Consider the following 26,379-nt stretch of genomic DNA (forward strand, 5'->3'; position numbering starts at 1 on the left):
TATAAAGGCAGTTCTTTGATCCCGCTAGCTTGACGTTTTGAAAATACCTATTATCTGGGGAACGCTTGCATACTTCAGTATGTAACTAATGTCAATAAACTCGTATGAAATAGTACTCCCTACCGTCATAATGTTGATCCGATTCTCTTTGTAGAAATGTTAAAAAATCATCATAACCTATGCCATTTACATGCCATATACATTTGTTGTTGATACAGTCACGTAGACAATTACATAACCTCACAATTTATTCGTAAGTATTGCCATTTTGGAGGTCTACCCTACCATTTCTTTGCACTTCAGAGTGCTGCTATTACAAAAAATTCCTATTGCATACACCCATATGCACTAATTTTAATAGAAAATGGCTGCATGGGTCTAGTTCTTATCGAAAATAATCTGTGATTTTAATACATCATAATACATTTTTAATCTGCTGTTTTATTTTATAATTTATACCTTCATGTTGAATTTGTTACGGATCGAAGTGTTTGTTAATAAACAATTTGCAGTATTTGTAGAATAACTCAAAGAGTTTCAACAATGATATTACTTTCATCTGACAACCCTGGCACTTCACCAATTTTTACCCAAAAATGGGGAAAAATACTAAAATCTGACAACATTCTTGACCATGTGTAATAATTTTGTTCGTGACTGTACTTGTCTTGATAAATGTATGACATAGGTTATAATGACTTTTTGACATATTTCTACAAAGAGAATCAGGTCCAAATTATGATGGTAGGGAGTACTATTTCATACGAGTTTATTGAGATTAGTTACAAACTGAAGTATGCAAGCATTCCCCAGATAATAGGTATTTTCAAAACGTCAAGCTAGCGGGATCAAAGAACTGCCTTTATAACTTTGGAACCGTTGAAGTACTACTTTCGGTATTTTGCAGGGGGTGAGTACTATTTCGGTACTATTTTTTGGCGTTTAAATCAAAGCGAAAGACCTTGTCGTTAATGCTCGCCAAATTTCGCTCACCGTCAAGCTAGCAAGTGCAATAAAACATGGCTATAGATCCAGAACCGTGATGGTACTAATTTTTTTACAACAGGTACTATTTTTTTCAATAAGAGTACTATTTTTTGGTATGGTCAAATTATTTTTTCGTGCCCATTTTTTTTTTGAGGCCGCTAGCTTGACGCTCACAAAACGGTAATAAATAAATCATATGTAAATCTCTCCGGAGTTCAAAGCTGGAGATGAACATAATTGAAAGCAAACTAAGTGCAGATAGGTACTTACTGCCAGTCTTGAACTAGTAAACCGCTTTCAAAACTACGCAGAGCATGGCGGCATTGCGCAACGTCAAACTTTATGCGCCGCATGCATTAAGCGAGTTTGGATGTTTCAAAGGCTTTGGATGCTTACCTCCCTGTCTTGAGGAGCGGCTGCCCGCAACATGTTCCTGAGCTCGAGAAGCCTCCGCCTCTCGTCGTCCTGTTGCTGCCTTATCTTCTGAAGCTGAACGCTCAAGTCCGCAACATACACACCAAAGTGCTCAATCGTCTTCAAACCGTCTTGAAAATAGTTCGTCTGCGCATGATAGTACTCCACCAAGTGTTGCAACAGTTCAATCCCCTTCTTCGTCTTTATTTCGTTGAACTTTATCAGGTACTGCAACAACACGAAAACACGTTTATTTTGACGCAGTTACAAATAATATTACTGTTGTACACTAATAACAATATCCAATGTGACCAACATTCCCGAATGTACGACTCGGAGACAGAAATGGAATTGAGCCAGTTTTGTAAAGCGTATCAGACAGACAGTCGCCCAAAACTGCGCGTGGGCACGTCTCTTACTTCATCAGAGCCCGTAACTAATCTCCGAGCCGGGATAGACGCGGCACGCGCACGCGCTACTGGAAACGCACAAATATTGCTGCGTGCCCTTCCGCGAGATAAAATTACATTTGATGACGCACGAGCACGCATCCACGCTGTAGTGAATCCAGATTTGTCTGCACAGTTGTGCAATAATAATAAAACGACGATGCGCGACCTTGCACAACTTTCTTGGCGACTCGCCGGCTTTACACATGTTTGCGCATTGTTATTATAAGCTCCATTATCCTCCTGAAAGGATATTGTCAACATTGTCTTTTGGCTGTATTGAATTTTGTCGTTAATAATGAAGTGAATTGGGTGTGCGTGTTGGGTATTAATCTATCATGAGTTTAACAAGCTGAGAAAATGTGTGGGCGTAGTGAGTGCTGCGTACTGGTCTGGGAGGAACAAAGCGAGGGTCACGAGCGACCCTGCCGGCGCAAGGCCGGTCAGCGACCCGCCGCCGCCGCTGACGCCCGCGCCGCCGCACTGCTCGCACCAACAACACCGTCAATAGGGCTTCGCACTTTCTTTTGTTCTCGAACATCTACTGCCATTCCGCAATTGTAAAGTTACTCGCCTCAAAACAATCAACAAGCCTATGGGCAACTATAATGGTTACCAACGTAAAAGCTTTTGAGGTTCGAGTTTTGTTCGATTGTACTTGTTCAGAAATATTTCACAAATAAAGGAATTTATTGTGCGATAAATCGATTCGAATAGCATGTTTGAATAAACCACAGACGGTATTGGGCTTGAGTTGATCCAATTAAGCGGCCTAATCAATTTGTCTTACCCGTCTGCGGCGAATCGAGTCCGCGTAAATTGAACGAGTCAGCGCGCACTCAGATAGATACTAGATGATATCTTTGTGAAGAAACACCTCTATTCAACTCCTCAGATTGTAAAGGAAATGAAACCAGCAGAGCGTAATGTTAGTTTAGCTCGCGCTCGCTCTCTAAGGGTAAACAATAAACTGTCCGCGTAATGGTGGATGAATAAAACAAACAACTACAAAACAATGACCCCGCGCACTGACTACTTTTGCTTAAATAGACGCAAATTGCTTTGGGATGCCTTCACGTATACTTCGCTACGTCTTTAAAGTGGTCACGAAAATATCGTACTAGCGCGTAGCAGTAGCGATATGATTTTAAACGCATACTTACATCAAAGAGAATTTGTAATCCTTCAGAGATTACGAAGAAGTGCAAGAGTGTTTTTCATTTCATTTTAATAAAGAAGTTATCTAAACCATTTTGCTATTTTTGTAGGTAACAATATCATAAAAATGGTTCTGCCTTCAAACAGTCATAAATTCAAGTCAATCACCGAGCATGCCCATGAACTGCAGTGACTTTGGCTGCAGCTGCCATGCCATTTGGCAGACACTCGCTGCAGCTAAAGATAACATTCCAATACATTTGGCATAGCCAACCGATCTAGCCGCGACAGATATCCATCCATCAAACACGAAGCGATCTCAGTCTCAAGCAATCAATTTGCTAGATGGCTTCCATTAAGGATCCAGTCTATGCTAAGTTGGCAATTTATGTCAGTAAATTGCATGAGCGTCCAGTGTAATAGATTGACAACAATCTCATAGAGCTGCAATGACTCTCCTTTCGATTTCTACTAACTACTAGATATCGTGAGAACATTTTGTTGCGGTCGGAAGCCGCGTAAAACCTCTACCTTCTATGAAATAAATTACGCATAAAAAGCGAACAAATAACGGTTTCGAATTGGCACGAACCTCTATATGAGTGGACAATAGCCTTAGCCAACATACACGTGCATTAACAAAATAGCTAACTGTATAGTGTCATTGGCAATGGTCTTCTGACCTTTTATATAGCGGTATGATTGCACACATAACGGCTGTTGGTGACCACAATGGCACTTGTGACAGACATTATGGTGTTGCACAAGTACTATTTACGCCCGAATATATTTTGAACAACACATGCCAAACTAATTGCATTCTTTACTAACAAACTACGTAAAATTACACTACAAATTACGCGTTGTATAAGTATCTACATATTTTGTTTTTATCTTCACTGTAGTCAAGTGTGCAGTTGCTTTTAGTTATGTATACCTTTTTTATTCAAATTCGCTTATATGATCTATAACGTGATAAAAACCAGACTTAATAAAGTACTAATTAAGCGCCATTACATGAAGCGTGTTATTCGTTAGTATAAATTCACTTGCACGGATATGTCCATTAGTGTTTATCACGCGATCTATTTATGTATGAACTATGCATTATCGGCGTACATTCTACATGAATGAGAATAATGTGATGCGGTAAATTATCATAGCAAGAGTAATGTGTGAGGTCGGTCATTCACTGCACGCACTACGACTGCAGCGCAATTACGACATAATATAGGCAGTTGCTTTAGTAACAGTGCACAGCACGATTTCAAACAAACCTATGACAAACATTAATTTGTTCTTGAAGCTAGAATAAATGTAATTACAGTCAGGGAAAATAAACGAGGCAATCAATCTCGTTCCGTTCGTGCGATCGAATCCAATGGGAATGTTGCTAGCAATCAATTTGTGTAGAAGCCAGTGCGACCATAAGTTACACCTCGTCAGGGGGCTATTAGCCCTTGAGGGATCATTTAGTAGCGTACACAAAACTAACGGGGGCGGTCGTACAGTGCCCAAGGCAAGTTGTGAGTGAGTTATTAAAGCGGTTAGCGTCCAACAGGTCGCGCCCGCGGGGAGTACTATACCCACCATTGCACTCCTGCAATTAATTGCCTATCGTGAGGTAGAGCTCGGCTACTAGCCAAAAGGGAACAGCACGTGTCTAGTGCCTTAGTAACAAAACACAACTATGAAAAAGCTATGGAATTCAATTAAAATGTAACGAAATAAATTGAAAATAAGCTATACCTAAAACCATAGAAAGACGAAAAGAAGATTTAGGTCAGGACCTTTAATAAAATATTTATAACAAGGTATTAGCCTAATTTAGTTTTTTTTTTAATATAACATCGCGATGCCCTTAATCTTTTCTCAAAGGAAGAGGTTAAACATATTTCTAAATTCTTCTAGGCAATAAAACGGAGAGAAGGAATTATATCACATAAATAACGACTATGAAGGCTAAAATTTCCAGTTCTTAAATCTGTCATAATAGGTAAATATGGAAAATAAAAGAGAAATCCAAAATTTGTATCATTATGAGCAGATTTTGTGGTTTTGATGAATAAACATACATGAGCTTAGCACTGACAAATTGAAGGGGCTGTAATATAATTTTATTCCTTTTGAAATTTTCGAACTCACCTCACACATTTGTAACTGAAAGAGTCTCCGTTCTTTTTCCATTTCATCTGCGATTTCTGCTGGCGTCACCTCGCTCCGGATGAGACCAGCTTCCTTCGCCTGTGACTTCTTCTCCTTCTCAATCTTCAGGTACTTGGACTCGTAGTCTTTGGACGCTTTGTCGAACGGCCTCTTTAGGTCGCCTTTAACTCCTCGCAAGTCTCCTTTTAGCAGACTGTCTACGGGAAACATCACTATGTTGTTTATGTTCTGCATCTGTGGACAATATAATTACTTAGTCGGTTTTAAAATGTGAACGTAATCTAGAACTAAAATGACTTATGTGGCAGATATCACACATTCCATGGCGTCGATCTTTGCCACATTTAGCCATAGGCTGTTAGGCGGTTGCTTCACTATCATCGTTTTGATAGATAAACTACTGGCAGCCTAAGTGCAAGCCTGCACAGGCGCTAAGAGTTCGTGCATGGAATAGGCACGATGATTGGGCAAAGTCATGTGCACGACGCGACTTGTAAGGCAACACTTTTTAATAAATGACCGTGACATGAAAACTGATGCATCGTTATTGTGTTGACGCAAGTACATTATGCAAGTATAATTACGCCGACGATAAGTCATGAGTAATAAAAGATAATATAATCGTTATAACAGATAGAGCTTCTGTTTTAAACGTTGAAAAACACTTTTAACCAGACAGTAATTATAAAAGGGAAGTGAGGTAGCCCCATTAAGTAGGAACTGTGCTCGATTGTGAAATCAATGGAGTGAACACGCCGGTGACAGACGCGACAGAGGGGCGGAGGGACAAAGGCTAAACAATGTAACCCTTCCTGAACGTTGTTGCCAACCGCTGAATAACCTGCTAATTATTATGCTGTTAGGAAATTGCCCACATAATAGTTACGAGTACGTGACATAAACAAGAGCGATAAGCAAATTGCATTGCCTTCATAAAATTCGGCTCCAACAATATTTTATCACTAAATATAAAGTCATCAAAGTACATTTCATGTAATGTTATCAACATCTGTTACACTGCAGTTTACAAAGAGAAAATTAAATCGAAAATGTCTCACTCGGACTGGACTTGAACCCAACGAGTATGTTAACCATTACACCACCGGGTCCTCATTTTTCGATCTATATGGTAATTATTTCCGTCTAGTCGGATAGTGCGAATTACGTATCAAAAGGGATTGATTGTGTACATATTTGTGTACAAATGAGAAACTTCAAAAAGATGATCAATAAGAGAGAATAAATGGCAACGAAGGGAATCGGAAGAAAATAAGACGCATTTCACAAGACGATAACGATCACTCAGAAGTAAAGCCAGAGAGTAACGGGCAACACGACGTAACATGCATTACATTATGACAAAACGTGTGTCGAAACGATCCGCTGTTTCTTGTTTCAGAAAAGAGGCAGGCGGGATTCAACCAATTCACTTACAATTTGATTTATTAATAAGACTAAACTGTAAAACTAATTTGCAAGTGGGTATAATTTGCTGGCCAGATGCAGTAGTAGGAAACTTGGCGACATCCACAACTGATTATGCAATAAAACTGAAAACAAGAATTTGGGGAGTCACTCATGATCTTAATCTTCGAGAACCACAGCTCTACATACTATAAAGGAAGAAAAAGCGAATGCTACACTTAAGTAGTTCACGATTGAAGATATAAATATCCCTTCTTAGCTGGCTGAGTGGAGCTGGAAGTGCACTGATTCGAGGTAATCTGTTAAGATCTCGCGGCGCGCTCGCCGCCGTATCGCGAGCACAATGAATAGCACGCGAGTCTCCCATCGCAATACATCGAAAACACGCTCGATTACCCGCAATACGCTTATCTGAACGATGAATTAATTTGCGATGCAACTCGGTTTCGCTTTCCGCGTTCAGCGAACTTACACAATGCATAACAAATGCGTTAGCATAGAATTACTGGAAAAACATTTAATTGAATTTGAAACTTAATGAGGTGTCCAATTGATGAAGTGTTCTCTAATAACTTTAGCTGACGTGACAGTCATTGGTCGCCAAGTAGCAACATAATTTATATTCATACCACTTACAAAGACATAAGTGACAACGTCTCTTTACAATTTACATAGCAGCAAACAAACATTTAACGTTAACTACTACTTTGCAAACAGGAAGAAACATCCAACAATTAAAATAATTGCATTGCATACCTACGTCAAGCTTATGCAATATAAAATCAAAATCAAATAAACCAGAGTATGATGGTAAAATAAAATTCGCAAAGAAGAAGAAGAACAGCATATAACTCTTTATAGACCATCTGATCAAATACGGCGATAAGCGTCGGAAGAATAAATATCACAATAATTGTTAATCACAAGTGTTTAAAAAGAACTGACACTACATCGATACACAATATAACAATCGACCGCTTATCGTATCAATGGTGCGAATTACGTACTTACGTACTAAAGAGGCTAGTGTAAAAAATATACTTGCCGAGTGAATATGTCTGAGTAATGAAATGTTATTGCAACAATGATCATTGTTTCAATCGAGAGCACGTGCGAGCTTTATGCGCTTCCATTGTATGGAAATTGCTAGTCACACGATAAAAAGCTGGTAACATTAACATGTTTCTTGCTGTTATGTCTACACCTATTTATCTAGTTTAAGCCGATTCTAGTTGAAACTTTATTCGTTAGGTTTTTATGCTAACCTATTACTTTATTAGTAATATCATGTGACGATTGATTTTTATCAACAAGACTGTTGTCAACAATTGAGATCTGGCTTATCAGATAAGTTTTACATATTACATCGACGGGAGATCTGTTCTAGAACACAGACAGTTTGCTAAGAATTTAAAGCTGTAGAAATATGATGAACTCATTCCAAAGTTGCCAAACACATTTTTCGTTCCCAGGGCGGTCAAAACTTTTCCTCTTCATCATTCGATATTCAGAGGGTCCAAATTATGAAGAGGTTTGTATGGTTTCTTCGCAATAAAAATAGGGCGAATCCACTTGAATTAATTTATTGCGAAAGAGCACACGTATAAATCAGTTTAAACCGTGAAATCTAAAACATTTCGCATTTCAAGTAAATGGATTACAATCCAAACAGTAAATCAATTAAATGATGAAACCTAAATTTTGGTAAAGAGTTAAAAGGTCTTGCTAAAGGGTCTGAGGAACGATGAATATTTAATCGCCGGGTCCTTTCACACATCAATTATTAAACAAATGCTATTTACTAAGGAATAATAAAGAACAGGTAGATTTAAGTGAACTTAACTTTGGAGAGTAAGGCATAACAACAAAGCTGTTTGTAGAGAAAATTACAGCAGACTAATGAATAACAGTTGTAAACCGAATAATGAGGGTTAATTTGAGAATTTCTCGGATTAACAAATTAAAAAGAAAATAGAACGTGTATAACCACAGGCATTCGAATACTTTAGATAAAAGAAAAGATACAGAGAGAATTGAAAACAAAGGGAATGTTTAAACAAGACAAGAATTCTGCAGAACCTTTGATCTCACGTAGCTATTCCACAAGTCTGTTCCGAGTCACACCGTAGCTGATTTTGCAAACTGGCGTATGTGCAATTTTTTCTTCTTCTTCAGGTGCCTCTACAACTAGAGGAGGTTGGCCATCAACTCCGAAAATTTATCCTTATCTCCCGCGAGGCGGAACAGTTCGACCGCACCCGTGATGAATTTTTTTGCTAAAATAATTTGTCTTATAGACAATAACAAAAGGTGCAAATCAGAATCGCTAAAAATTTCAGATACGTCAGTTAGCGACGTCACCGACGACATGTACGGTACAACAATTTACTTTACGTGGACGGAATTTTCTCACCTTTTAGAGCTGTTTACTTTTTGGCAAACGGCTAGCGCAGCTCGCTGGTTTTGTGATTCATACCTCTACGTTTGCCGCTGTAAAACACTGTATGCTACGATCCCATAACCACGATAGAAATACAAGAGATTTTATATAAGAGAGCACCAGGCAAAAATGTGGAGCGAAAAACCAGAAATCCCTCGAGCGAAACCGGCCACGAGACACAATACCAATACAATATTGGTGAATCCCAGAACAGTGTTCTTAACGCGACATTGTTTGGTAACAAATATAGGCAAGTTGATATAATATTTCGATAAACCTCAGGAATAGAGCAAATATATCTAAATAGAATACGTAATAAAATAAGAAATCGAAGTGTTGATTCGTAGGAGCTCCCTTTGTCATCGAAGCTATTACAGACCGAGAACGGATCTGTCGTAATATCAAACGTCTATATAAAAACGTTTCTATCCAATCGAAATCGGTTTCCATTTGTGAACGGTGTCAGGTAATTTCAGACCCTTTAGGTTAAAAAACTAGTATACTCGTGATTATAGAAACAAAAAAAGTGCATGTGAGCAAAATGTAATGACGCCGTGCACGTACGGTGAGGGTGGAAGGACAAAGGAGTGCAAGCCGTGTCAAGGGCAGGCCGAGGATTCTGCGCAGTGGTGTCGGGGGCTCGGCTCGGCGCTACCATCCGCAAGGACTGCCGAAATAGAGCGAGGTTGACACCCCTGCTGGACCTCAGCGGTATTGATGACGTATGAACAAATCGTCGTTTTTAAACCAGACATAAAAATTTCGTCGAGTAATTAAAACATTTTTATCGATACGCTGCTTACTTTGGCACCAGTGATGTGTCGTTCCCGAGAATGTTCCCAAAGTGCCAATGTTCCCGTTGTAAAAGCTCCTAAATAGTAAGAACATTCGGTTCTCTTATTCTTCAAATGATTCTTTTTTGGTCTTATCTGCCTAAAAGTTAGGTAACTAAGCTCGTTTTACATAAGTTTTGCACCTTTTTACTGTAGGAAACGTTCCCAATGTGGAAACATTCACGGGTTCGGCATAGATTTATGTTACAATCATCAATTTTTATCTTTCATTGAAAACTTGAACTTATAATTAATTACTCCCAAATTGAGCTTCGTTTTTTTTTCATATTTATTGTGCAAACCTTTACCTACAGCTAATTAATCGAGGGTCCACATGTTCCCTTTTTTGTTTAAGTGTCAAGTGCAACATGTTCAACGCGGTGCAAAAAAAGGTAAACATTAATCACGTGGGGCCCGGATTCATTGGAATAATTAAAAGCTTGTTATGGCGAAGCAGGAATGACATTCCTATTGCTGTTTTTTTCAATACAATCGAGTTATCGTACGTTTTCCTTTTTTCTTAGAAAAGGTTTACGACACTACAATCTACTCTGAACGGCGTGCATGAATCGATTGGTGAATGTGGAGGAAGCAAGAGAAGTGTGTCTGGATCGAAGCAAATGGAATTCCATATTGTCGGCTTTCCCCGATGGGAAATAGGTGAGTTTACTTATTATTGCCGTAATTTAATATTTTACATTCTTTACATAGTTTTACATTCTAACGGACATTCAATTCCGCCGCCTGCGTCTGTGGATAATTACTCTAATTAATACACACTCATCGTAATTAAATTATGTGAAAATTTGTGTGTGTATGTATGTATGTTCCTTTTCTAAGAATTTACCCTACTACCGCAACTGGAATTTAAGCGACCTACTTCCTACTTAAACTACGAAATAAAATGTTATTTAAAGTTAGTCTTAACTTTATATGTATTTTCCACACCGAAGACATAAACCGTTGCAAGTATCCCACTGCAGAACTATTAAGTAAAGTGGAAGTTTTGTATGCAATACAGTCTCATTGCGACGGAAATGGTTTCTATACTAGTCGCAGCAATGTAACTTTTAATTCTACTTGGATCCCGGGAATATAGAACGATAAAGAGAACTGTAAAACTTTACACCTTAAGCGTAATATAAGCTCACAACTATATCCCAATATGGATGGGCAGACCATCGCAAGATGAACAAAGTACCCACACCTCATCGAGGTTTCTGTTAGACAGATGTGATAGGTCTATAATGGTCGAGCCCACCTCTACCTCACCGGTCGGTCCGGCCTCATCAGTCCAGTGGTTTGAACATTGGGCTCACGATCCGGAGGTCCCGGGTTCAAAACCCAGTGGAGATGCATGACGAAAATCACTTTGTGGTCCCTAGTTTGGTTATAGGACATTACAGGCTGATCACGTGTTTGTCCGAAAGTAAGATGATCCGTGCTTCGGAAGGCACGTTAAGCCGTTGGTCCCGGTTACTGATGTAAGTTAGTAGTCGTTACATGAGCCATGTCAGTGGCCTTTGGCGGCTCAATAGTAACCCTGACACCAGGGTTGATTGGGTTGGTAATCCACCTCACAACCAACACGATAGAAGAAGATGGTCGAGCCAACTGTGTTTACAGAATACTGCACTTAAGATAGATTAATAACTCCTTGGTGCAAATCCAATACCTGGGTTCGAACGTGCGCTCCCCGTTTGTGTAGCAAGCCGGTGAACCAAAGAACACAGTGACTGTAGTGACTATAACTTACTAAGCTTCTATATTTACTGTGCCTTAGGTAAATGAATACAATTACGTATGGAAGTGAGCATCTGCGCTATCTTTCTCAATGACCTTTCAAAGAGTAATTGAGCTCTGCTTGTTAATAGCGCTGTATTACCAGCTTGTTAAGACGTAGTATTCACAGTTTTTCCTCGTTATCTCGAAAGCCTTAGTGATTATTGAATGCATTTTAAAGTGAATACCAAGTTGTTACACAAGAAATTATTCGCATCTGGGATCAATGTAATTAGTATAAGGACATCCTGAGTAGGGTATAATGTTTGTTTTGCCATAAGCTTGTAATTGAAACAGGAATAAGGAAGAAAAAGTGGGGAACTTTAACTTTTGACCCGCAATATTTTGAATTATTTTGAAACAACGAATTGAGTCTTGTACCCATTTGCAGGCCCGCCTGGTAACACTGGGTCGCCTGATACCCTGACCCATTTACGAGCAAATCGGTGCTGCGCCCACGCACGTAGATACTACGTCAATCAGTGCACGGCGTAACGAGAACACGTTTATGTTATGTCGGTGTTCTCAGAAGGACGAAATAAAGCTGCAAATATCCAACATTTGATACCCGAGTATCGCATTGCGGTGGACAAATAAGGTCGGTCATGCTTTAACTTACTTATAGGTAGTTAGTACAAGTCTTTAACTACATAAATCCACTTGACCTTATCGTAAGAATGACCTGAGACATTGGGGTAACGTTTAAGATAAGTTTTAGTCTTCTTTTCTTCACTCACTTTAGATCTCAATATGCTTATTTACTATTCGTTAGCGCATATTATGTATAATACAAATAATAAAATAACGTCAGAATGGTGTCAAGAGCAAACCTATTTGATATAAAAAATACAGTAGACATGTCACAAAGTTAAGGTATAATAAACTTAGTATCTATAGTTAGTTGTTGCTTATGAGCGAGTGACATAATGAGTAGAGCGCAACGGAGTAATGATTTGAAATATAACCTGCGACTCAACTTATGAATTACTGTACCCGTCACAAGCTACGTCAAAAATAACGCAGAAGTTTGTTGCTTTTTTGACGGGCGAGAAAAATGAAGCAATCCAGTTTAATTTGGATTTATATCGCATCCCCGGAGATAGCCGCGAGACATCCGGCGGCTCCCTCGATAGAATCATTTCCGTCGCGGCGACTGTCGCAGATTACTTCCAGATTAGGGTTACCTTTGACAAATATTCACTGCAAAGCTAGTAACTTGAGCTAGCTCTAGAGCAGTTATACTCAACCTGCGACCCTCGGGCACATGCGGTTATGCGGCTCACCTGACCATTGTTATTAGCCCGCCTGGAGTTACAAATATATTGAGATTGTGAACCATTTTTTTCTGTGAAGCATGAAAGTAGGATTAATGCCGTAGTAATAAGGTCGCTGAGTAAAAATGAAGTGTTTAAATTGAGTGACAGAGTGGGAAACAGTGTGATAAGGAGATGTGGTGTAAAAAAGACGATATAGTGGCTAAGATTGAGAAGGGAATGTTAAGGTGGTTTTGACACGTAGAGTGGATGAAGAATAATATGATTATGAAAGCGAAGGTTGGTGGTAGGGCTGGCAGAGGAAGACCTAGAAGGATGTACGTACATTGGTCAAATTGGGGTTGTGCTAAGAAACGATTCAGTACGATCTACTATGAACCGGCGTGCGTGTACAAACGATTGGTGAATGTGGAGGGAGCAAAAAAAAGTGTGTCAGCATCGAAGCAAATGTAATTCCATAGTCTCTGTTTACCCCGGTGGGAAAATATTAATAACGTTGGTCTAACAGAAAGCTTGGTAAAGGTAAGGTGTGGAACGTTGATCTAACAGAAAGCTTGGTAAAGGTAAGGTGTGGATCCTCTGTCTACCCAATGGGGATATAGTCGTGATGTGTTATGTTATGTGACTTTAATATGGTAACCCTGAAGACACTGAAGTCTGATGGGTTATTTGACACGCCTATTTCATTTCACACTCAGTGAACTTGCGAGATTTACTCCATTGCCTTTCGGGCAGGGTGACAACAGATAGGTACTATTTACGCCAATGTTATGTAGTGTGAAGGTACTTATACGATCTATCATTGGCTTCTTCTGTAGCTTAAAGATAAGTTATTTTAATAAAGGAATAAAACGATATATACACTTAGCAACTTAGTGCACAAAAAGACACTAAACAGCGTTTATTTTAAAGTTTCGAATGGAATGATTGACTATGTATTGTTTATAGATTCAATGTTCGGAGAGATGGGGATATCTTTCCTCTTAAATATCCGATTACCGGTTGCGGTCTGCTAAGTAGTCCACGTGGTTGTTTTTATCTTTAATAAATACTGTACCTAACTGTCATTGTATACTAAGTCGCTAGAATTACGAGTTTTCCGAATAGAATTCGTATAGAATGTGTGTCGATGTCCGCAACATTCGTTCCGTGCAAACAAGACTGAACTGGGGCACATTCTGCTATTGCACTCAACTGGCAAAGCACGTTCCACGAACTTATATTATGACTCTATAATTACATTTTTTTTCCACCAATTCCCATTAGTATACTACCAATTACATATATCACTCGTAAATCATCTCACACGCTAATTAACCGTGAACGGAGTATTTATAAGATCTTTCATCAAAGATGTATTTGATAGCTTAAGTTGTTTTCCACGTTCGTTACGATGTATGACTGAATGCTCCATTCACGTTTAAATCATAAACGATGATGATTAATGATTAAATTGTCGTGATTTGTTTTTCAATAACTTTCAACGTCCACGAATTTACCAGCTCGGTGGCGCAGCGGTAAACGCGCTCGGTCTGCGATTGTGAAGTTAAGCAACTTTCGCAAAGGCCGGTCATAGGATGGGTGACCACAAAAAAAAATCATCTCGAGCTCCTCCGTGCGTCGGAAGGCACGTTAAACCGTTTGTCCCGGCTGCATTAGCAGACGTTAATAACCATCAAACCGCACTGGGCCCGCGTGATGGTTTAAGGCCCGATCTCCCTATCCATCCATAGGGAAGGCCCGTGCCCCAGCAGTGGGGACGTTTATGGGCTGATGATGATATACAATCGACCTGCTAATAATAGGCATACTATTCGAGGGAATTAAATTAAAATGTGAGAGTAATATTTAATCATTACTTTCCTAACCTGAGTAATTTCGATTCGGCAAAATCGCTGCTACAACGAGGAAAAATGAGCCGATCGTATGGCTCCTATGTTGGGCTAGATGAAATCGTTTAAGCGCTAAATGGGAAACGGATAAGATTGTCGTAGGTCGTAGGATACGATCGCGCACTCTGCCGTAATAAAGAACACTACTTTCCTTACCGACTCTCTCTCTCATACACTCTCTCTAATCCTTTTATCTCCTGTTGGGATGTAGGGCTCGAATAATAGATTTCCACTCCTCGCGATCTTTTGCAGCCTCTATAGCTTGCTCACATTACATGCCGCGAGTTGAAAACTCTCAGTCAACCGACCGTCGCCAGGTCTCTTTGCGTCAGAGCTCATCGGGATGGGTGTTTCACGGGTCTTCTTAGGACATGACCAATCGCCTGCCGGTTTGCGAGTTAGAAATACCATAGACCATTCAAAGAAAGACCACTGTGGCGTCCTAAAGATAACGTAAAATAGGTACCTATACGATAATCGTGTGATTAGAAATTTTATATGCATTAAGTGACGTCAGCTTCTAAAGACTGCCAAGAAAGATGAGTAACAATATCCGAGAGTCGGCGAGATTGTAGCAACCAAAGCTGCTGCAACAAAATTGGGTTATAATGCAAGGTTCCCAAATTGTGAGCCCTTTTAAACTCTTACTTATAAGTAAGCGGACACTTACATTACCTACCTACATTCGCTCATATTATTGTACTTACGTTTTTGCCTATATATCTAGTATCATTGTGCTCTATTTCTACTAGCTAGAGCGCCGAGTTAAATACTAAACCAGTATGCGCGCCGCGAACTGAAGTTAGGCAACCCCTGCCAATGCATAAAAGAGATCGATGTTCCGTGTCAAATATAGTCGCGCAGCTCGCCAGAATCAAACAGCCTCTGACCTAATGTTAGATATGTTACAATTACAACCTTACAACATACCAGTGTTTTCATAAGCGCCGACAGTTCTTTGGTGACGACGGCGAACTTGAAGAAGGCGGCGCCGATGTCTGGCTCCGAGTCCTTACTGAGTGCGTTCCCTCCCAGACGCTCCAGCGCCCGGGAGAGGTACATCTCATTGTCCACGTGGGCTGGAACAAAATGAGATAATTGTTAAATAAAAGACAGGATTTGCTCCGCGGTCGTGCTTTATTCATGTAGCCAGTATAACCCGACTTCACACGTAACACCTAACAATTTTATCAATGCACTAGCAGCAAAGCTCTATGGTCTTGGACTCTCGCACTAAAACAAAAACACGACATGATTTATATTGTAGAAATTGAACGGGGTTCATGTAGTGTGTAACGTTAACGTGATTATATTAGTTATATCCTGACGAAAGAATCTTCTTGTTGACACTGATTTTGTTTTATTCGCCGCGTAGTTCTAAAAATTTATGAATTTTAAATAATAATATGCCAGATCCTTACTAAATTACTTCAAAAAAATATACAGTGCAGCTGTGAATGCAGTCTTTACAATGGAATTAATATGCAATATCAACAGTAAGTAGAATAACAAAAGTAACATTTGATAAGGGAACTGATACATATTATTATCATGATCGACAACGAATTATCATTTAATAGTAACCACCACTCCTTTCCAATACGACATTTGTATTTAAAACAAAAATTCTTAGATCGCTACAAGTAATTAGTAAAAGAACGACTGTTTATCATTTCATGAATAACTTTATTGCCAGTAATTAAATTTAAATGGTATTCATATTATGAACTATTTAAAACGTTTTGCCGTAATAGTTACACAGTTATGTAAATATTTAAAGTTTATTAATTGCAGTTTTATATAAATAGAAGTTCGTTTAAAAGTTTTCTTGTTGTAGCTATTCGTTGGAGAGCCTATTTAGCTTGCAGAGGCGAGTTGTTCGGTTTAATTAGATCCCGAGCAGGGCCGCAGGCGAACGCTTGTAAACAAAGTATCTCTGTAATAAGTATTTCTGCTTGAGAAAGATGGGCGTTTTACTACTAGGTACTAAACTTAGGTAGATAGATACTCCTAGCTATTAGCTCGACACGCAAGTCTTGCATACCCTCGAGAATATTATTTGAAATGGCGGCTGATTGCATGATTGGTTAGATAAAATCTGATACTCGAATGAGTTGCAGGTGCAATTCTAAAAGGTATCCAACTAGTTTGAAAGCTATAAGAATGTTATGTAAATACATTTCCAAAATGCACTTAGTTTTCAATCATTTTTAGGAGGTACGCTTTAGTATCCAATGAATTGTTACCCGAAGCCTTTTCAATGTCTAATACCATTTCTATCGCAATAGAGTGAGAATGATACTAACCTGGGAATTTTATCTTGCCGTCTGCGGTTCAAACATTTATAGAAGGACAAACTAGGAATAGGCGTTTCGCTTTAGATAATACGTATATTAAAAGTTTCCAAGGCATCATTAACATTCGAGTTACATTCGTTCAACTCGATTTGCTTTTGTTTCGTTCGTTTCCGTTCCATTTACTAGTTCACCATACTGTTTCATCAGGATTCAATCCTACGACAGAGGGTTAAAAATAATCATAGAAATAGAGGCGGCAGGCGGATGAAAGAAGCAAAGAGATCCGTGTCGCGGCCCACATTTGCCGGCTAAATCCCGCCGACGCGATGCTCTCTGAATATTAAATGGCGGAGCGGCCTCACGCCTTTCAATTTCTCCGCGGGGCTCCTGGCCACCACTTTGTATGGACTAAACATAGTCTCGGGCAGTCTCTCCCTAGCTTTCATCAAAAAACATTGACATTCCAATATTCTACGATAGAAACTTTCGAGACAGATGTCGCGTCGGTATGAAAGTGGCATAAGGCATCGTGCTACGACCTACAAAATATCTATCACGTTTAATTTATGAACAGAGATAAAGCCGCGAAGTAAAGTACGATATAATACGACACGAAGGCACAAACGGAAGAAACGCCTGCCTGCCTGGCAGACGTCCAAAACCCATCTATTGTCAAGGTTTTACATGCCAGCTTGCGAACCGCCTTTTATGGAATCCAATTTGAAGTAACTTCTACGGACATTTATTTTAATAGACGTAGAGTCAATTTCCAGGCTTCTGAGAAGTTTAATTATCGATGATCGGTGTTCCCTAAACAGCTCATTGTGAAGGAATGCGCGGCTGTGATTGGTCGTTTTTGCAGGCGCACGCGCACGACCTTGCCGCTGCGGCTGAGCGCAATCCGAACCCGCACGACCAGTTCCGAGCTCCGCTGCGCGCCCGCAGTAAACAAACCATAGCACGCGATCAACATTCGCGATGCAATATTTACCATCCAACTCACTCTCCTGCAAGCTCTTTCACGAGCTTACGAATATAACGTAACGTTTAATAAAGTGTTGTAAACGAATAGATAGAGCTTCAATAAAATAAAAAATGTATTCAGGTTTTCAAAAATAAATTGAATGTTAACATTACGTGATAAAGGTTACGTACGTGTAATCTAAGCATATAGGTATTACATGTTATCTATAGGAATATATTTTACACGATAATATTCAGGGTTTGCAGTTAATTGCATCGTATAAAAATATGTCATAGCTATCTGAGAGCGTATCCTTTTTCTTGAAAGAAACATTGTATATTAAATAAGTTTTTAGATTAGCTGTTGTATAATCATAAAACGACAATAAGAAACCTTTAATTCAAATTGAATCAATACCTTACGCAGAGTTAAACGGGAATATAAAATATATTGGCATTTGTTTGACGAGGGAGACCTACTCCGAAGCAGGTGTGATGGAAATACCTTCCAGATATGGAAATTGGAAACAATGAGTGGATATGGATATCAATCTATGTATACGGTGTTGTAAACATTCGCGCACCTTTTGCGGTGAGCCAGACGCTCGACCTACTTTCCTTGACAACTCGTACTCGTACAAGGGAAATTCATTCGCGACCGGCCACTGCACTGCTCGTGGTCACTCTTGTTAACGATCCACCGGTTTCATTTAATTCTCATTCACCAACCTACCAGAGCTGCAATATCAGTTACACTACAACGGATACGAGGATTTCTCTCGAAAGGTGGTTTTCTGACCGTTTTTAATAGCTATCATTATGACGAAAGTAGAAAAAAATAAGCTTTAGATACATTACGCACTTGAGTGCGGAAATATTGAAGTAATTTGTATCAAATGAAACGTACAATCACTTGACTATTGTTGCGATATTTGGGTCATTCTAGTTCAGTGGGTTGAACGGCCTTTCGTCCTAGGCAGCCGGTTCTATGTACACATGTATCTGTATAGGTATTGCTGTATCATATTCAGCGAATCATGTCAACTGTCGCACGCAAACTGAGATTTTATCGCACTAAAATAGCGCAATTAAAGCTTGCATATAGTTTTGAAACTCGACAAATTAACATAATCAAGCGCTGCTTTGTCATTATCATTAGTTTAGTGTCATTACATTGACTTATGTCAGTGAATGATAAGAAAAGCGCAGTAGTAAATGTTACACCCGTAGTCGTATCACTTCGTATGCATCAGACAGTCGAACTGTTCCAGTGCAATCTATTCATACAACTTCCTCCACTGCTATTATTAGTTCAGTCTCGTGTCCCCTGAATAATGCGGAACGGAACGAGAATACAAACTACTGAAATAGCCCGACAAATATGAACATCCCAACACGTCCACAGTTCGATATTGCATTTCCTATTTCTATATCTGATGTAACACTCAACTACAATACACACTGGTAAGAAAACCTTTATGATTTTTAGAAAACATGAATGAGAGAGGACATAAAATACATACCATTTCCAGAGTTGTGAATCGCTTTTATCGCCTTCTTAAGTTTTGTTAAGCCATCCCGGTCGAAATCCAATGTCTGGAACAAAGATAATGAGATTTAAGGACAAAACGTTTTCATTACAAGTTAAAAAGGATCCTATTGAAGGATCCCGATCTGGCACAAAAGAGTAGGAGAAAGATGGTCTTTTAAAGCACATTTCCTGTTTGGTAAACAACGAGAGCGGTCCAACAGGGGCTGACCCAAAACTTTTTGACGCTAGTCTGCCATAAAGAATAGTATACAATAGCACGAGCCATTCAAGGTTCAGAAGTGCATGGAACATCTGTCGCCCCAGCCGGCATTAATCAATGCCCCCTCGAGTTGAGCAACAGACCGGCGCCGAAATGCAACGTTTTGTGTACCCACCTTAACCCGACTGCTTTTTAAAAATGTTCGAGTGCTTGATTTTAGCCAAGTGGCTGCTGCGTTATAACCGATACGGGAGCATTAAGTGAGGTAAAACGAGATCAAGTATAATTGAAAATATTTATAGTGTAAATAAAACAGATTTATTTTCCACTGACGAAAAATAGGAAAAATTTTAAAGCACCTGGTATGCGAGACGAGGCAACACCTGGCTTGCGACGCGAGTTGCATTGGGGCGCTGCGCTCGAAAACCGCTTTTGTCTTTTTGTTTTCTATTTCGGACAACCTGGCACGTGCATCTTTAAATTCTGGACGCTATTTGCACCAACTTATAGTCTGTTATAATTATGTTCCTTGCATTGTAATTTCATAGGTACTTAATAATAAATAACAGGAGATCCTTTGTAGTAATATTATTATTCAAGTGTGACAAAGGCGCATAAGGAAACATACTCGCCCACGTGATTAACCGGTAGACAATACCACAAGTCACAACGTTGCAAATTAATGAACAATATGGTATAAGCGTACGGGTAACATTAACGTTAGACTGCTGAACAATAGGCACTTCTTTTTCTAAACGTTAAACTTTTGCAATCTTGCGTCGAGTGTGGCCTAATATGGTCTTCGGTTTAACCTCCTTAGTAAATTGAGTGGATGTAAAGATTACCGGAACTTACGTAATTTGCATTTGTAGTGTAATATAAAGACGAGTACAACACGAGTGTGTACACGCGGACTCGCTTTCTCGCCTGCGACGAGCAACGCATGACGACTTACGCAAACCACGTCATCACAGTATTACAATACACCCACACAATTACCATCAAGATCAAGATGCTAATCACTGTAAATATGCATTGTTTCATTAATGCCCGTTAAACTAGATAATAGACTTTGTCTAAACTCCTCATTTCACTTAGTGGAGTTTAGACTAGTAATACCTACAACGGTATCGGACTTTCCAAGCGGGTACACTGTACAGGTATCAATTTCAAGTGGCTACGATAATGAAACAAAGAACCAGGCACGCGTCGGCTGGTTACGGGGTATTCCATAGAATTACTAAGCAACATGTGAACACAATGCGACATAGTTCAGTAATTAATTGTTGCAGAGATAATGCTATCCCGCCTTTGTTCTGTCAGTTCGAGGGAACACGTTAACTCTCCGAGAGAACATTTCCAACAAATAGGTCACGTGGAGAGGGCTCTTGGATTCACTAATGACGCTCTCTTTTCACAAAATTCTATATGAACCAAAGCAGTTTAAAATTTTAATACGATGTTCGCGGCAACTTTAGCAACTTAAAAAATGCGGCTTAATATTTCTGTTGAAACATAACTTAAAAGATCTGTCGGAATTGCTCGCTCGTGTCTATGAAACAGTTAGTAATTGGTTGAGTGATGAAAGCAAAAAACAAAACGTGAGTCATTGCAGGAACATGAATTACCTGTGATGAGATGTTTCGTAAGCAATTGGAAACAATTCTTGTTGTAATTCTTGGAAATCCGACTCTATGGGACTTAAGTGTGTTGTCCTTATAGATATTGAAATGATTATTATCTCTAGAGACAATTCGGATAATCGAGAAACAATACATCATTGAGTTATAATGAGGGCTCAGTAAGGTGATAACAACAGCATGAGTCAAGGAGGTAAACATGCTAATTCATCTAAGTTACGGATATGACGTGAGAAATTCATTCACCTCCTTTAAGGTCATACGTTCGTCAGCCTGCACGGTTGATCGAATGTTATTATGAGTCATTATCATGCTGAAAACTCTGCATTTACCTCTCATATCAAAGTCAAGGCACAGTACCGACTTACATCTGACCAAACAGAATCGTTCATTGATCAAATCATCATCAGACTATCAAATAAAGTGAGAATGCTGACTCTTCATAACTAGTACGTATTTCCTAAAATGAACTGGGTTAGTCACTTCAGTAAATCATTATTATGGTAACAAAATAGAAAAAAATATAAATACGATGCATAGATTAGAAAGATCTATAGTGAATAAAGAGTGAAAGCGGTTGGCCTTGTAACCTCCACACAACAACATCCAAGTATGAGGTTACTCCTCATACACAATACAAGTGGATTCATTTATTTGAAGTACTCGCTAAACAGGTTGATACAACAAACATCTACCAGAACTGGCGGTGGGCCATCTTTAGAAAGTGTTAGTATAACTATTCTTGTATGCTTAGTTACTCATAAATAATACAGCGACTTTTAAAAACATTCAATGCAGAAAAAGGAACTTAAGGCTTCGACTGGCTTTAACACTCCCTGGAATAACACGTTTTCGGGATCTGAACTTCAATCGGAATGCCAACTTGAACGTCGAAAGTTAAACTCGGCTTTGCGCTATTGTTAAAGGATTACAGTACAATTTAAAGCCTTTAATTGTTTAAAAGGATTTCGAACGATCAGTGGGAATTTAACTTAGCCATATTTTTCAAGTTCTTCTTAGATAAATAAATAAAAAGCATACAAAGGACATCGTAACCGTGAAAAACACGGTGTACTTAATATTTCCATTGTTTATGTTTCCCAGCATGGGGGAGCATTAAAAACAAATTATCCCACTGAATGCACTTCCAGTGTTGTTTATCTTGGTAGCACTTCCCTCGTTAACCCAAATATACAATACAGAAAACAACCGTTTAGTAAACAAACACTTATTTAACACTACCGCAGATGAATAATAAATAATACCACCCTTCTAATAATTTTGTGTAAATTCCGTAGATTTATTTATTTATTATTTATTTATTTACATTTCACGACTTTACAGTGCACTCGACTTTTTAGATCTATACTCCACTTAACGTAGGATGATTAGAGTGATAATATCTGTCGTCTCTTTCATACTAAGCGTGGGTTTTAGTGACTATTTAACAAATAATCATATCACTTACATCTTGTATCTTTCCCGGATGATAAACATGGCAAAATACAAAATCGAATACTTTCTGATAGAAAGGCGTAAGTTTCGACGTAAAATGTCTAGTGTAATCTAACTGTTCCTTTCCAATAAGAACCAGTTCCAACTAGGTTGATACAGTCAACTCGTAATTTGTTTACATCTCGTACGCAGGTGTTTATTAAAACTTTTAGTTTAATAGCCCTATAGAATTTAATTTTGCCGATGATTTTACGATTATTACGAGTTTATTCATTTTACTTACGAGACTTGTTATAGAACTTTAACAGGTTTCATTTCAATTATGATTCTCATTCGTGAATATTTTCAAGTGTTAATTGTACTCGTGATACTGTCCGAGACTGGTTTAGACTTCAAGCTTTCTAATGTATTTTAGAGTTGTTTTGTAATATTTTGTAATATTATATCCATCAGAAAAGAGGTATTAAATAATAATCGTTTATTTTATCACTGTTGCCATTACGTCTTCTTCGGAGGTATTTTAACTTAGAGTGCCGTAGTAATTTTTGTTCAGATTTTTAGGATAGGTTAGCTTCTTCTAAAGTATGGCTAGTTTAACATAATGAGACATTTAAAAAGTAAAGTTAAGGATGATGGCTCGGCCATTTCTTCCGTCACTGAGATAAGTAGTTGGTCCCGGCTACTAATTACTACACATGTAGTCGTTACATGCGCCATGTCAGGGGCCTTTGGCAGGTCAATAGTAACCCTAACACCAGGGTTGATAAAGTCGGCCATTGACCTTCACAAGCACAACCCACAGTATAGAAAAACTGAAAAATGCTCCAGCTAAAAACTTACTTATAGAAGTTTAATCGAAGGGATCAACACTCGGTTTACCTACCTATACAGGGTGTTAGTGACATCGTAACGAATACTGAGTGGGATGATATAGACTATGATTCTAAGTTAATAGCAAGTGCAATTTCCCGTCGCAAAATTCATGTTTCAATTCTATATTTTAATGATGGAAAATTCCACATGATATCAACTTAGAATCATGGTCTGAATCATCTCACAAAGTTTTCGTTTCGATGTCACTAACACCCTGTATAACTAATCTATAAAGCCGTACATTATATTATTTATAGAGGTCGTCGGTTATAAAATGCATACCAAACATTGCATCAATGATGTTCAAGTTCGCGTTAACCGTATCGCTTTACAAACGCACCCACACAGCTAATTAAAGAGAAAGCCTATTACAAATTAAACACAGCTTGTAAGAACTTTCGCTTTATCTGTACGAGGAACAAATTATGTTTACACCTTACACTGTTAGGCGTTTAATTTATATTTGTAATTAATTATTCATTATATTAGATGACTTATAAATACGCAATTCGGCGAGAAAGAGAATCAAAGACTTGAAATCCAAGTGTGAGTCTACAAATGCATTTCGGGATTAAAATAAAGGAAGAAGTTTGTATTAGAGATACTAATGAACGTCTTTCAGGCTTTCTTATCCACGCTTATTTCCTTATCCTTTACCATAGAATAAGGAATAACACTACGTAAGCATATCGAACGGCAACTCTCCGCTCCCCACCAGCGGCTGCGCCAGGTATATCTCACCCCCTCACCTCTCGATCTTACTTTTAGCCTTCAATCGTAAGGACTGTTTATGCTTTAAATTTTTATCAGTATATTTTAATGTTTCAATTTCTACGGATTCTAATATTTGATCCCACAGTAATTGCCCGGGTCCGCGAGCCTTTCCCTTCTTACCTTTCTTAGTGATTTTTTTATCAACATAAATTACTTGCAATAAATGTACCCATACTATGATTAAGTAAAAATTATATGAATGCAATTAACTTTTCGAACGCCGGAACGCAGATTTTAACCAGACACAGTGTAAAGTATATTGTGTCTGGTACCTATCTCGGCAGATGAGAGGTTAATTAGTTCAGTGAATTTTTCAGTGAAATGTAGACAGTGCCTATTTCATTTATATATTTTGTGAACTTATAAAAACACATTAATGACTATTATGCAGACTATGTAGGTAGAGACTATGTAACATTTAACTAAATATAATATAATATGTAAATTAATCGTCGTGGGGATCCTTGGGGGAGGCCTATGCCCAGCAGTGGGTGTCGTACGGCTGATGATGATGATGATACGAAGAACCACGACTAAGTATACGAATCTCCATGAAAGAAAACTGAACTTGTATGGGTTATCATAAACAGGTGTGTGCTTGCAATAAGAAACATTAGAAGGCCGCCTTTTTAATAAGAAAATTTTCCGCCACTTGACGGGTCGTATGAAGCCGTAAGGGTGCGTCGCGTAACTTTATTTATGAGGGAAACGACAGGAGCCTTGCCTTGCATAGTTCGGACCCTAACGATAAAGTTACACGCCCTTGAGCACGCCACCTTATGAAGTTACTGTGCCAGAGGGTTCACGAGTGCTTTTAAGTCTTCTATAGAACTAATTTTATGGAACTAAGTTCAGACGATCTTAGTATAATGATTAACAATACTTGAACACATCCGCCTTTTCAGCAAAATAATAGTGATCTAAAATTATCATTTACTACAACATTCTTAGCCCCGATAATATTCAGTTGAGTCTGCTAGACCTGTAAAATCATTAAAAAGAAGTTAATGATAACTTCGTTCTCAGAACTCATTTCGATCTAAAAGTGTGTATTACTTAGAATACCCACCAAAATGTTAAAGTCTGACATGGAACGGTTGCTCCTTGAATGGAAAAACGTTCATTTCCCAACTCAGTGTTGGCTTAGCAACTTTAAATTAATTATACTCTGCTTTATAATAACTCTTTCTGAAAAATTACCATAAACTACGAAAATGTAACTGTAAAGCCGATAAACCTCCAAGTTAACAAAGCATTCATTAATTAAAATTAATACAAAACAAAGGAAGAACACTTGACAAATTATAAGGAAAATACTGCATCCATTAGGGTTACTGTAATAGGCGCCTCGAAGGAGAAAAGTAACAAACATTTTAATAATATTTTATTGCAAATTGCGGAGTTCCAAGTACAGCGAACATAAATGAGAAATATGATATTATGTTTATACTAGCACAGATAAGATGAGTCAGGCACACACCGGAAAGGATTTTGTCATGCCTGCATATATGTTACGAGGCATACCCCAACTTGCTATGCAATAGCTCAACCGAGATGGTCGCATACGTAACGATGACTCATGTGCCGTTGACCTTTTGATGCTGATAATCACACTAGACAAGCAGAAACAATTCTCTCCGCCGACAGGACAGGGAAACTCTTATTTGCATAGATAAGAAATAACCAAAGTAGTTAGGTCTGTGGGTCAGAAACTTTCGCAGTAAGAAAACGCGAATAAAACATTACGATTTAGAGTTGACGACAAAAAGTTTTAGTTTGGTCTCTCGAAAAATAGTATCAACGCTC

General features: G+C 38.6%; 1 protein-coding gene across 2 annotated transcripts in view; it reads right to left on the reverse strand.

Moving 5' to 3' along the window:
• Positions 1-26,379, reverse strand: part of LOC126373090 (arfGAP with SH3 domain, ANK repeat and PH domain-containing protein) — a 43,642-nt gene that overhangs the window by 11,792 nt on the left and 5,471 nt on the right. For both annotated transcript variants that reach the window (XM_050019095.1, XM_050019087.1), the window contains exons 2-5: positions 19,604-19,676; positions 15,751-15,899; positions 5,154-5,408; positions 1,384-1,629 (exon numbers count right to left, since the gene is read on the reverse strand). In XM_050019095.1, coding sequence (XP_049875052.1) covers positions 1,384-1,629; positions 5,154-5,408; positions 15,751-15,899; positions 19,604-19,676 — 723 coding nt within the window. The remainder of the gene's footprint in view (positions 1-1,383; positions 1,630-5,153; positions 5,409-15,750; positions 15,900-19,603; positions 19,677-26,379) is intronic.

This window comes from Pectinophora gossypiella, chromosome 2 (genome assembly GCF_024362695.1).
Source record: "Pectinophora gossypiella chromosome 2, ilPecGoss1.1, whole genome shotgun sequence".
Lineage (NCBI taxonomy): Eukaryota > Metazoa > Arthropoda > Insecta > Lepidoptera > Gelechiidae > Pectinophora > Pectinophora gossypiella.